Source organism: Zonotrichia leucophrys, chromosome 3, assembly GCF_028769735.1.
Source record: "Zonotrichia leucophrys gambelii isolate GWCS_2022_RI chromosome 3, RI_Zleu_2.0, whole genome shotgun sequence".
In the NCBI taxonomy this organism is placed as follows: domain Eukaryota; kingdom Metazoa; phylum Chordata; class Aves; order Passeriformes; family Passerellidae; genus Zonotrichia; species Zonotrichia leucophrys.
The window spans coordinates 37606961-37619065 of record NC_088172.1 but is presented as its reverse complement, the minus strand read 5'-3'; the positions used below and the strand labels follow the sequence as shown (position 1 = coordinate 37619065).

Sequence of the window (12105 nt, the reverse complement as noted above, 5' to 3'; positions counted from 1 at the left end):
GTACACCTGGCTGCTCTGGGAGCCACTTCCAACTGTCCTGAGCTCCCAGCAGCTGCCAAAACTGCCACAGCACTGACACTGCCGGCCAGCCCTGTGTCCCATCCCTGCTGCCACTGAATTGGCTGCAAAAAACCGGATGGGGCCATTCCTGCTTGGTTCTGTTATTCCCAAAGGCACCATGCTATGGAATTGCAGGGCTCCCCTTCATCTCTGTGATGTGTGTCTTACCAAAGCGCTACAAACCCCAGCCTCGGGGAGCAACCCATGGAAGAGGATGAGAAGGAGCGGGCACGGGGTCAGGTCCCGCCAGGCAGAGCTGTGGGATAGCCCGGCACCTCATCCCCGGGAGGGGCTGCCCGCTGCTCTGCTCACCGCTCCCGCTCCGAGAAGCGTTTTCCTTTGGTGCCTGTGGTTTCATTCGGAGTCTGCCATAGGGAAGTTTGGAGCCAGGTACCAAGGAAGGTCTCCAGCTTCAGGTAAACCGCGGGAAATATTTCGTTTGCAGGAAGTTGCTGTTTATTTCTCCATCATAATTTCTTTCTCTCTTTTTGGGGGATTTTTTCCTCTAAAATTGTTGCTGTGTTTGAGCATATTTTAAAGTCACTTCCCACACGACAGATACTCTTAAAATCCCTTCTCGGGTGAAGAGAGCACCTGGATGAAAGGCACGGCACAGAAACCGCGGGGCAGGATGCGTCCGAGGCAGGTCCATGCCGCGGGCACAAGCACAGCTCGCACACTCTCCCGGCCTTGGGGACACACCAGCGCCCGGTCCTGGGATGATACCCCGGGATGGGACTCCGGGCTGGCCCTCGGGGATAAGTAAGTCCCCGGGATGGACTCCCGCCCCTCGAGACCTCCCGTGTCCACCCCGCCCCTTTCTCCGCCCCTCTCCCCGCCCCCTCCTGTCATCGGCCAATCAGCGGCTGCGCCCCGGGGCGAGGGCCGGCTCTTTCCCGGCGCGGCGCTTCCGGTTCCTCGGCGCGGCCGCCATGGCGCCGCCGCGGTCTCTGTGCCGGGCGCTGCTGCCGGCGCTGGCGCTCGCCCTGCTCGGCCTCGCCGCCGCCGCGGGGCCGCGCCAGACCCCGGCGCTGGAGCTGGCGCAGGAGCTGGCGGAGGAGCTGTGGAGCGCGGGGCTGCCCGGCGACCTGCCCGAGCTGGAACCCGAGTGCCGCAGCCTGCTGGCCGCCTTCGCGGAGGGCAGCGCGGCGCTGACGGGCTGCCTGGGCCAGCGCGCCCGCCCGGTGCGGCTGTGCCAGGGCTGCCACGGCCCCTACCGCCGCCTGCTCGCACAGTACGGCAGCATCGCCCGCGCCGTCGGGGTGCGTCCGTGGGGCCGGGCGGGGGAGGGTGCGTGGCTGCCGGGGCGGGCTGGGGGCCCTGGCCCCTCTCCTTGAGGCTTCCAGGCCTGTGAGTTGGGTGCCGGAGCACGTCGGGTGGGATCCCCGGGAAGGCAGGCTGAGAGCCTCGCTGGGGTGTGTGCAGGGCAGCTCGGCAGAGGCTGGGGGTGTTGGGGCAGCGCTGGTGCCAGAGCCGGCCCCTCCTGCTGCTGTGCTGTGGCACGGTCCGTGCCGCCCGCCCCCGGCGTGGCTCGGGGCACGCGGCTCCACCTGCGGAGAAAGACGTGCGAGTGGAAAAACTTGAGCTGTTCTTGCTGATGGAGCAGTGCCCTGGCTCGCAGGTTCTGTGAGCACTAATGGGAAACGCTGCTGGAGCTCGGCTGCCTGGCACTTCCCGGAAAATTGGTGGTCTGTGAAGCTGCGGCGAGTGGGACACATCGTCTTGTGAGGAGTCGTGTCACGGTGTTCTTGCTTCCAGAGCTGATGGGAGAGTGTGTAGAAAGCATGAGCACTGGCAGGGTCACTGCGCCTTACTGCTGGGAGAACTTTGACTGAAGCTGGGTCTTCTGTTCACATCCTCCATGGAGTTGATCCAGTTGTAAAAGTTAGTTCCTTGGATAATGTGAGGATGACATTAGTGAATCAGACCAAAGGGCCTTTGTTCTGTGATGATGGCTAAAAGTGGGTGCCCTGGTAAGAGAACAGACAGAGAGCAAGTTTATAGAAGCATGTACCCTGGATCATACTTTCAGTCTTGGGATTTCTGAATTCCAAGATTTAGAATTGCCATTGATGAAAAAAATCTGTTGCTCTTTAAGCCCAGGTGATAAATAGGTGCCACAGTGGCCTGTGAACCATTTCAGTGCGCAGTTTCCTGTCATTAGAGAAGTATCAGTGCTGCTTTTGGGTAGTTTTGGCTTGATTTCCTATTTCCCCTCAACACCCCAGTGCTTATATTGCAAGAGTGCATGCATATTCCTTTGGTAATTGTCCTCCCCAGGGCAAATATGTAGCCAGTGGTCTCTTGATTTAGTTTGCAAACTTGCGGTCTGTTTGTTTCTTTTATGGAAGCTGTTTCACATCAGTGACTAGATGGTGTGAAAGTGAGAAATTGAATGTGTAATTCTCTTGGGGACTTCTACCATGATATTTTGGCTAGGATTAAGTAGCCAGATGTATTGCGGTACTTAGAATATGTATGAACTCATTGCAGCTTCTGTGTTTGAGTGCTAGCAGTCTGGGAGGACTTGTCCGCTCTGTGGTGTGGAAGGCACTTCTGTTGGCTTTCCTTCTGTGTGTGGATTAACTAACTAGGTGAATAAAGGAGCTGGCCTCTTGCAACCTCAGTCCCTGATTACAATTACTTAATCAGGTGTCTGATGTTTCTGTCTTAACAGTGGTTAAGAGTGCAGTGTGACAGGAGCAGCCAGTTGGAGTTTTGGACAGCTCTGAAATATAAAATCCTCCTCACCAGGCTAATTAAAAAATCAATTAGGCAAACTTTATTTAAGGAATGATTTAGGTCTATGTGATTGAGTTTTGGTGAAGTGCTTTTTCCTGCTTGTGAGCCCAGGTGGCGAGGAAGCCTCATAGTCTTTGTGAAGCAACCAGTTTCCTGCATAAACAACATTCTTGCATGTCTGTAATTTAGTAGAAATGAAAGCGGCCAAGTGTGGGAGTTACCAGATGTGGCAATATTTGACTTCTGCAATTGAGCCTCCAGGGAAAGTTCTTATTTAACCTCCCCTCCCCATTTTAACTAAGTGGGGCAGAAACTGGATCTCTTGTGAAGCACTGTAAGGAACAAGTTTCTCATTAAAGAGATTATTTTTTTCTGTGCCCCACATCACTTATCAAAGAGGCTTTTGACAGCTTTGGCAATTTTGAGAAGTGCTTAAGTCAATTTAGCAGCCAGACAGCAGGAGCTAGAGCACAGGAGTCAGCTGACTGGAGGTCATGGTTCTGTATCTGAATTCTGGTCAGAATGTTTCCTGTTTGTTCTGCAACTGCTTTTACAGTCGCTGTGTGTTTTTTATGATCTTGGTCCAGAGAGTAAGTAGTGGTAAGAGTTGTGGCAGAGCCTGCCTTGAGGATGGAGGTGGATTGAATGGCTCACTGAGACAGATGAGCTTGGTAGCTGTCTGGGGAGGTGAGAGCTTGGCCTGGGCACGTGCTTGGGTGAGTGAACACAGGCACTGCTCCACAGAGGGCTCTGTTCCTGGTGATGCTGCACTGGGGGAAGTTTGCTGCTCATAGAGTACATTGGTGCAGCAGTTTTGGAGGCTGTTTCTGTTTGGGTTTGGTTTGTTTGAGACCAGTCCATTGGTTCAGCTCCCTCAACTGTTCCTTTTGTCTAATGAGAATGACCCCGTCCTCTTCTCTGACTGCACATGCCTTGAGCTGGCCCCTGGGCCATGGCCCAGGAATGGATGAACGTGAGCCACCTGGCAGAGAAGGTCCTGGCTGTGTGCTTGGTTTTTCTTTTCTTTTCTTTTTGCCATATTTTTTTGCCATATTTTTTTGACTGACTTGCATGTGGCCCTATAGACCTGCAGAGATTGTGTGCTCTAAGCTGTGTTGCTCACAGTATGAATTGGAGAATCAAAAGACTTTTGTTCCATCACTTCTGCTCTGCCTTTTCCAGAAATATCCATGTGATGTGTTGTGATTGTTTTAGATGTGCTTGTGTAAAATACATTTCAAAAATTCCCCTTTTGTATTTTTAACACTTCTTCACTTCCTTTTTTGTTTCCTTTTATTTCTAGAATTCCTCTGAGAGCCACAATTGTGCCAAAAGCATCTTGACCTCAGACAGGCTGCAGATAGTTGTGACCCTTTCGGAGTTCTTCAATGAAACCTGGGAGGCAGCCAACTGCGCAAGTACGTGACTCATTCTGTAGCTCTCATGCTACTGTGGTGACGTAGCCCCTGAAATTTGCACAGATCAGAACTGTGTGTGTTTGTTTGAATGCAGCCAGTAGATAACACACAAATCCTGAGCTATAGCCGCTCCAAGAGTGTTTTCTTTTGCAAGGGCCAAAATCTGAGGGCAGTAGTCCGTCAGAAAACTACTGATGGTGCTTAGTACTTTCAGGAGAATTTCCTAGGATGTTGGCTTGCTTTCACGGTGCTGTTGCTGAACTCCTAAATTCCTCAAATAATGTTGTTTTTAAAGGTCTGGCTGATTAGAGCACCTGAAGTAGGGTAGGATGGATGGAAGCAGTAACATAGGGTTGAGCTCATGACTAGAAGAAAAGCCCCAGAGTCTCTGTCAACTCTGGTAAAAAGCTCAGCTCTTTTCTTAAAGAATAATAATTACACTGTGATTTCTACTATTGTGTTCATGGTCTAGCTGTTTCCTGGGTGCTCTCCATTTCATCTCTGCTGCTGGTGCTTCTGCTTCCACAAAATGGCTGTTACTGTTGCTGGGCAAAGCCAGATTTGTAGGCTGGGAAATAAAAGTAATGTCTTGTTTTATCTCAAAGTCCAAAGATAATTCAGTCCCCCTCTTCAGAAAGCTCTTGATGATAGTCTTCATCTTTCACTTAATCAAGGCCAATTAATTCTGAAATGTGTTCTTGATGGAAGCGTTAGGTCAGCAGGTCTGAGATATCAGTGGCAGGCAGATAAGGAAACTGCAGTGTTGACTAGACTCATCCTTTATAGCTGAGAGCTCTTTTTGCAGGAGTAGAGTGTCTGGGGCTTGCTGGCTGTGGAATTGTTAGAAATTAAAATATCCCAATGTTTTTCTTTCTTTTCAACAGATTGTTTAAAGAATAACAGTGAGGGATTATCAAATTCTACTGAAGAATTCCTGGATTTATTCAATAAATCTCTGACATGTTTTGAACATAATCTTCAGGTATCTTATGTTGTGTATTTAAGAGAAGCACTTAAATCCTCTAACTGCTACCGAAATTTTATTTATGCTGAATAAACTGCAGATGCAGACTAGGCAAATAAACTGCTGCTGAGTTTGTGAATTGTAGGCAGATAAATCCATGATCGGTAAAATGCAGTTGTTTACAGACTCAGTGCCTGAAATTAATTCTAATTGATACTCACCTTGACTTCATTTTGTCTGTAATTGCAATGCTACTTCACATCAAAATTTCTGAATTCACAATAGTTGATAATTACATAGTAAAAACCAGCATGTCTGCATGCTCTTGCTTTGTAGAATTGTTGTCTTTTTCATGTAGAAATTCAGGCTTTAAATAGCCTTTTGATAATATGGACTAGCTCAGGAGGACTAGGCACCTTTAATTCTTGTAGCATTTCTTTTGACTGTTAAAATTACTCATAGTTAGAGGTTGGCCATATTGCAAAGACAACTTCCTTGGTGAAAAGAATGTGGTAATTGTCCTCAGAGAAAATGCCCTATATAGCTTAAGAAACTGCATACTCCGTTTCAGTCCGGAGTATGAGCTAGACGGATTTCAGGATCATCCAGAAGTAAAATAGGTTTACTTCAATGGGCATGGGATAATCTTTGGGGAAACTATCTGCTTCTTTATTAATGCTTTCTAAGAAATGTGCCTTTATAGGCCTTGGTCAGGAGCAGTGTGGACTGGCTTATTGAAAACTTCAAGTGATTAAACTAGAGCTTAACCCAGTGGTCAGTAGGTAGCTGGTAGAGCCATTACTGGGTTGAAATATCTTCAGAGATTGTAGTTTTCTTTTCAAGTGTCCTGTATTGTGTTCATGGAGTGCTGAAGGCCACAGATGGAAATGATTGCTTGGTATGGCATGATCTGTCTCTCTCAATGTCAGCAGTAACAAATTGAACCAATTTTTTTTTTAATGCTTTAAACTGTAGTTCATTCAGAGTTTTATAACCCCAGGGGCAAGGCATGGATCTATCACCAAATAACTACACAGAAGTGTGCAAAAACTGCAACGAAACCTACACGAAATTGAATGACCTGTATAACCACCTGCAGAGGCTGAACAGGCAAGGTGGTGAATCTGCTCACTCTGCACACTTGTGTATTGACGTGGAAGATGCAGTAAGTGTTTGCTAATGCACTTTATTCATCTGAGCCATTTGTGCTTTTCATACTAGGATTTCTCTTTCCTTTGGGCAGGGGGCAGTGCCTTTGGCAGGCCGGTGCCCCGTGGTGGGAGGTGCTTGGTGGGGCTGTCCTGTGGGGTCCTGTCCTTGGGCAGTGCTACAGGAGTGGGACTGAAGCTGCTGATCTCCTGAACCCATCCCAGTTTGAGTAGCTGCACTTTCATTTCTTTTTACTGTGAAGGGGATGGATTTTAAAAAATAAATCTCTTAATCTGGCTTTTAATGTGAGGCTTTACTGCTATTGTTCTAGCTGGTGTGTTAATTGATTCCTTATTACAGCTGCTGTTTCTAGGCATCCTCAGCATTGTCAACATATGTTTGGAGAAAGCTTTGGTATATTGTGGGGTTAAAGTGGCTGGGCTGAAGGAATGCTCCTCAAAAGTATGGGATTAGCCCTGTCCTCACAGATTATCAGTGAGCTCTCTGAGAAACAGGCATGCAGCAGTGTCGACGTGTATCTGAGTACAGTTATGTTTTTGAAGCTTGTAAAAGTTTTGGTGTGAAATCTTGGCTCCATCTAAATAGTTTGTTTCAACTTTTCCAGTTATTTGCTTGCTTTTGGGGGGAGATCTGTTCAAGTGCAATTTTCTGAGGTGGCACTTGAACACTTGCATGTCTTGAGGCCTGAGTGTTCGCATGTGCTTGCTTTCATGATTTTTCTTCTGTTTTCCTTTTAGATGAACATCACTCGGAAGCTTTGGAGCAGGACTTTCAACTGTTCTCTTCCCTGCAGTGATACAGTCCCAGTGATTGCAGTTTCATCCTTTATCCTCTTCCTACCTATTGTTTTTTATCTTAGTAGCTTCCTTCACTCGAAGCAGAAGAAACGGATACTCATTTTGCGTAAGTGGTGGTGTTGGCATTTCTCTGTTGGATTGGGAGGCGCCAGGGATTTGCTTGGCTCTTGTGGGAGAGGAGGCCCAGCCAGATCTGCCTGCAGCTGTGCTGATGGCGCTAATAGCAACTATTAGTCTGCTGCTGTCCCCTGAAGAAGGGTAGGAAAGAGCTTCAGCCATATCTTTTCATTAAAGTTTCTGGATGTGAACAGAAAGCTGTTTGCAAGTCTGTGTCGGATAAATAGAGGGAGTGGAGAGACTAGTTTTGTGGAATTCTTTGTGTTTAATTTTCATATAATTTTTCCCTTTCTAGCCAAGCGCATCCAGTCAAATGCCAATCTTGTGAACATCCAAGAAAAATACAGCTGAGCTGCAAAACAAAACCTGAGAGCTGCTGCTGGTATACAGTGGGTACAATTGTGTTGGAATGAGGCCGGCACAAAAGAGGAGTTAATTATGGTTTAGTGTAATGATACAGAGCAACACAAGTTAAACAAAATGCTGTCTGACTTCTAAGCAAGGATATTAACAAACATGACAAGGCAGGGCTGTGTGACACTGTATGGACTCTGGTTTTGAAAAATCTGTGGTTTTTTTCTTTCAGTCTTGGGCTGAAGCTGTGTTTTTCTGTTCCTAAGCTTTTGTACTTCACATTGGTAGAATAGCTACACTTTCCTTGCATGGTATTTTCCTATATTTGTTCCACAAAAACCTGAGATTTTGAATCTTTTTGAGGTGATTTTGATAGACAGACAAAATTTCAAATAATGTTTTATGTTTCTGCTTAAAACATTACTTTTAATTCCACATAATATTCAGACTTGGGATGGAAGGAACCCTTCAGAAAAGTTCCTATCTTTCCTGTACCACTGAAAAGTCATGCTGCTGGCATCTGTTAAAAAAGAGGCATGAAATATGCAGAGAAAGTGGCAATATATAGGATCTAAAACGGCAACAGAAGCAGCACAACTGCCAGTGCTGGACTTGAATAGTAATTATTGATGGCTACAGTATTCTGTTTTCTCTGGAACTGGTGGCATATTTAGTCTTTTGCACACTTTAACCACTAAAATTGTTGCTTTTCAAATCTTACATTTTCAGAAGGTAATTTTACATACCTGCTTGGGTAACAAGGTTTCACTCTCTGTTCATTATGCCATTTCCTTTCCTTTTTCATTCTAATGTTTTAGTGGTTTTTTTGTTTTGTAGAGGAGAAGTGAGGTAAAGTCAAGTCACTGGAAATGCTGGATTTACTGGTCTAGAGCTTGCTATGGCTTAATACAGAGGTGTTTACAGAAACTTTGTCAGGTAAAAGTTGTTTTTTCTGGGTAATCTGTTTTAGCAGTGAGTGAACCAGTGGGTCCTCTTACTCAAAAACTGTTGTGAATAACATGAATACACTGTATTGGGAATTGGTGACTTTCAGGAAATAGTTTGAAAATATTACTCCCATAAAATAGATGGATGTAAACAAATTCCAACTTGGAGAACTCCAAAGTGGATGGAGAAATTCGTGCAATAACTGCAGGGATGGGTGGTGCTGCTGTCAGCACCAAATTGTGGGCACAATTTGATGGCTGCAGCAATCGTGGCTGTTCAGTTTGTTTATTGTATTTCTGATTTGGGAGAGTGGTCGTGTTTAAATTATTTATAGCTGTACCTGAGGTTAATGAATGCCAGAGCCTTTGATCCAATTTTTCAATGTATTTTCTAACCTGGATGTAAAAAAGAATGGTCATTACAGCAAAAAAAAAAAAAAAAAAAAAAAAATTTATTTTGGAATCTGTGCCTGATGTCTGTCAAAATGTCCCACGAAGTAATTGTATTTGATTTGCTTTGGAGCCTATAATTTTGAATTTTTCCTTTGCACTAAGGCTCAAATAAATATATAACAGTGTAACCAAAGCTCTTCAAATAATTTGTTTTATTTTTTTAAATTTGTTCTTTTTCTTCTGTTAGGACATGCTGTTGGTTTTGAAGTCAAGTTTAACAAGTTTATTAAGTAGTACATTTAATAATAAGTAAAATACTGTGTTAGTAACTGGTCCCACCCATATGATTGCCTTTTTGTGTTTTATCAGAAAGCAGTATCTATCTTTGTCTGTGTAACATGTGAATTACTATCAGCAGTCACTTTGTTTTAGGTAGTTTACAGCATCGATATAAAACTGTTTCTCTTGTGTAACAGTACCTTCATTTGGCTGGGAGAGGCATGCTGCCTTTTAAGAAAAAAAAAGTATTTTTTATATCTATTATTCTTAAACTTCAACTTTGTGGTACTTACTCAGCTGCCTGCTCTAATAGCATTACATTGATTTGGGACATCATATGATTGAGAGCTGTTCAAAGGAATCTTTCATTCGTGCAGATAAAGCCAGTTTGTATGTGCAGCATTTCAGAATGACAGCTTTTATACTGTAAGCGGTGGCTTTTTGAGCACATTCATGTTAAGTAGGTCTGAAAGTCATTACTTTTGGATATGGTGGTTAAGCACTTTAAAAAAAAATCAGCTTTTCTTATTTTCCTGGCTCCTAAGCCAAACGGAAATACTCAATGTGACTTTTGTTGTTTTTGATTTTAAAGCAGCAGCAAAGTTTACACTTGAGATTTTTAATGTTAAATCTACTATCTTCTCCTTTTTTTTTCTTCTCCCCCCCCCCCCACACGACTTTCTACTGTAAACTTTCTTTACACAGTGTTATATTTTTGGTAGGCTATTTCATATATAAATTGATTGAATTCTCTTTATACTCTATTTGCTAGAGAAATGTGGAAGCAAACAGACTTTTGAAAGAGAAATAGAATTCTTTTTGCTGCTAGTTTTTAATTTTTTTTTCCTTTTTGGTATTATATGTATTAAAAAGCATAAACTTTGAAATACTGGTTGGTTGTTTTTTTTTTTTTTGGTGGAAATAAAGATTTCTTACTGTGGGGGGTAGCACTTTGATTCTTATTTATACTTACTAGGAAACCCCAAAACGTGCAAAGTCAGCTCGAATAAAGATTGTCACTAAGCAGTGAACAGCGTGGTTACTTACTTGCTTCCTCTGTAGTTTATACTCCTCCTGTTCTGGGTTTGTGTTCAGGAGCACCTGCTTATTATTCTTCATGATGCTGTTTGCAGGACAGCAGCACCAGAGAGGTTTTTTCAAAGCAGCGCTGTGCTGAGTTAGAGAACAGCCGCTGCTGTTGGGTGGAGTTTCAGCTCTGTCCGAGCCTCCTGCAGTCCATGCGAGGCTGCTGTTAGCTGTGCCTGGGTTTCACGGGTGGGTGTGCAGCAGTGAGGCAGCTGGGGGTACCTTGCTGACCTGGTGGGGAGGCTTTTGGTGGCCTGCAGCAGCCCCTTGGAGCTTCAGCAGGCACCGTGTTGGCTCGCTGCTGGGCTGCAGGGCTTGGAAAGCAGCAGCACAGTGCCTCACCATGGAGAGAGAGAGTCGGGTGTCTCGCTGGTGGCAGGAGCCTTGTGCTCCGGTGCTGCGATTTGCAAAGGCAGATTTTAGTCTTGTCCCTTGCAAGGGACGGCCAGGAAGGCGGGGGAGCTGCAATGTCAGTGTCGTTCTAGCTGCCTGTATGCTCGGGAGAGGAGCTTGAAAGGGAATCTGCGCAGGAAAAAGCAAGTGGGAGGAGTAGAGGATTTCATTGATGAGTGGAGCAGAGGTTCAGACCATGGGGGGGGTCTGTAAGCACACACAGGGGAGGCTGCTAAAGTGCACAAGTGGTTGAAAGATGCTGAGAAAAGAGGGTGTGAATGGGACCTTGAGATGGGACCTTGAATGGAGCTCTGGCCTCTTGGTCAAAGTGGGGCTGGGGACGGCTGCATGCAGTGCAGCTGAGCTTGAGCTCTGGGCTGGGGGGCCTGCACAGGTCAGAACTGGGAGTGAGGAGTAGGATGACAGCAGAGACTTGCTTCTGAGTTAAAAGCAACTGCCTTCTTGAAGGGTACCTGGATTGTGTGATGGTGTCAAAATAATCCTAGTTCAAAGGTTATTTAAAGCTCCTGTTCTGTTTTGAGGTGAGTGAGGACTCCTGTTTAGCACTAAACAAGGGACATTAAAAAACCCAGTTGTGATTTTTTTTCTTTTTTTTTTTTTTTTTTTTTTTTTTTTTCTTTTTTTTCTTTTTTCTTTTTTTTTTTTTTTTTTTTTTTTTTTTCTTTTTTTTTCTTTTTTTTCTTTGTGTGTGTAATGGCTGCTTTCTGCATCTTCATTAAATATCTGCTATAATCACAAAATGGCTTCACTTTCCTAATGTTTTGTTTCTGGGGCTTTCTGCCCAGTTAATCAAGTACTGTCAAATCTTGTGTTTTTGCTAATTTCTACCTTAGTTTTCATGCCCTGAATATAGAGTTCCTCTGGAATGATAAGCTGTGTGATTAGCAAAATCACTTTACTCCTAATCAGAATGTATGGGTAACTTATCAATTTTTGTTCATATTTCATTGTGAATTTTTCCTCTGGGACTGATGTAAGCATTTTTAGCCTGACCTTCATTAAGCTTGTGCAGGATGAGCATTCTGTATCTTTGCCAGAGTGAAAAGTTACATTGGAAGAGCGAAGCCAGTAAATTCTGCAAGACTTCTCTGGAGTGTTGCTTCTCCCAGCATTGTGATGGGTGTTGCTACTTCCTGGAGGCAGCCTGTGTGATTTATGTGCCTTGTGTTGTGCTGAGAGTTGAAGTGCAGTTTCTATCTTGGAGATCCTAACCTAATCTAAGACAAAAATAACATGGAAAGGAAGAGGACAGGTGGTGTGATCAGTGAGCACCATCAGGTGTGTCAAACACCTGCACTTGGAAGAGGTCACTGGCATCTTTGCTGGCCTTTCAAGTGTTCTGGCATGGTCTGTACCCTGGACTG

The 12105-nt window shown here is 44.8% G+C and overlaps 1 protein-coding gene across 1 annotated transcript; it reads left to right on the top strand.

The window, feature by feature from the left end:
• Positions 1 to 992: 992 nt before the first annotated feature.
• Positions 993 to 8995, top strand: OSTM1 (osteoclastogenesis associated transmembrane protein 1). The gene is made up of 6 exons (XM_064707835.1): positions 993 to 1322; positions 4106 to 4220; positions 5105 to 5202; positions 6185 to 6349; positions 7092 to 7257; positions 7564 to 8995. The coding sequence occupies exons 1-6, from the start codon at positions 993 to 995 to the stop codon at positions 7617 to 7619; spliced, it is 930 nt and encodes a 309-aa protein (XP_064563905.1). The 3' UTR covers positions 7620 to 8995.
• The last annotated feature ends 3110 nt before the right edge of the window (positions 8996 to 12105 follow it).

Bases quoted from the DNA above. Each gene is read 5' to 3' on its own strand.
- OSTM1 (XM_064707835.1), top strand. From the start codon at position 993: ATGGCGCCGCCGCGGTCTCTGTGCCGGGCGCTGCTGCCGGCGCTGGCG. The intron at 1,323-4,105 runs GTGCGTCCGTGG...TTTTATTTCTAG, and splicing joins GCATCGCCCGCGCCGTCGGG to AATTCCTCTGAGAGCCACAA. The intron at 4,221-5,104 runs GTACGTGACTCA...TCTTTTCAACAG, and splicing joins GGAGGCAGCCAACTGCGCAA to ATTGTTTAAAGAATAACAGT.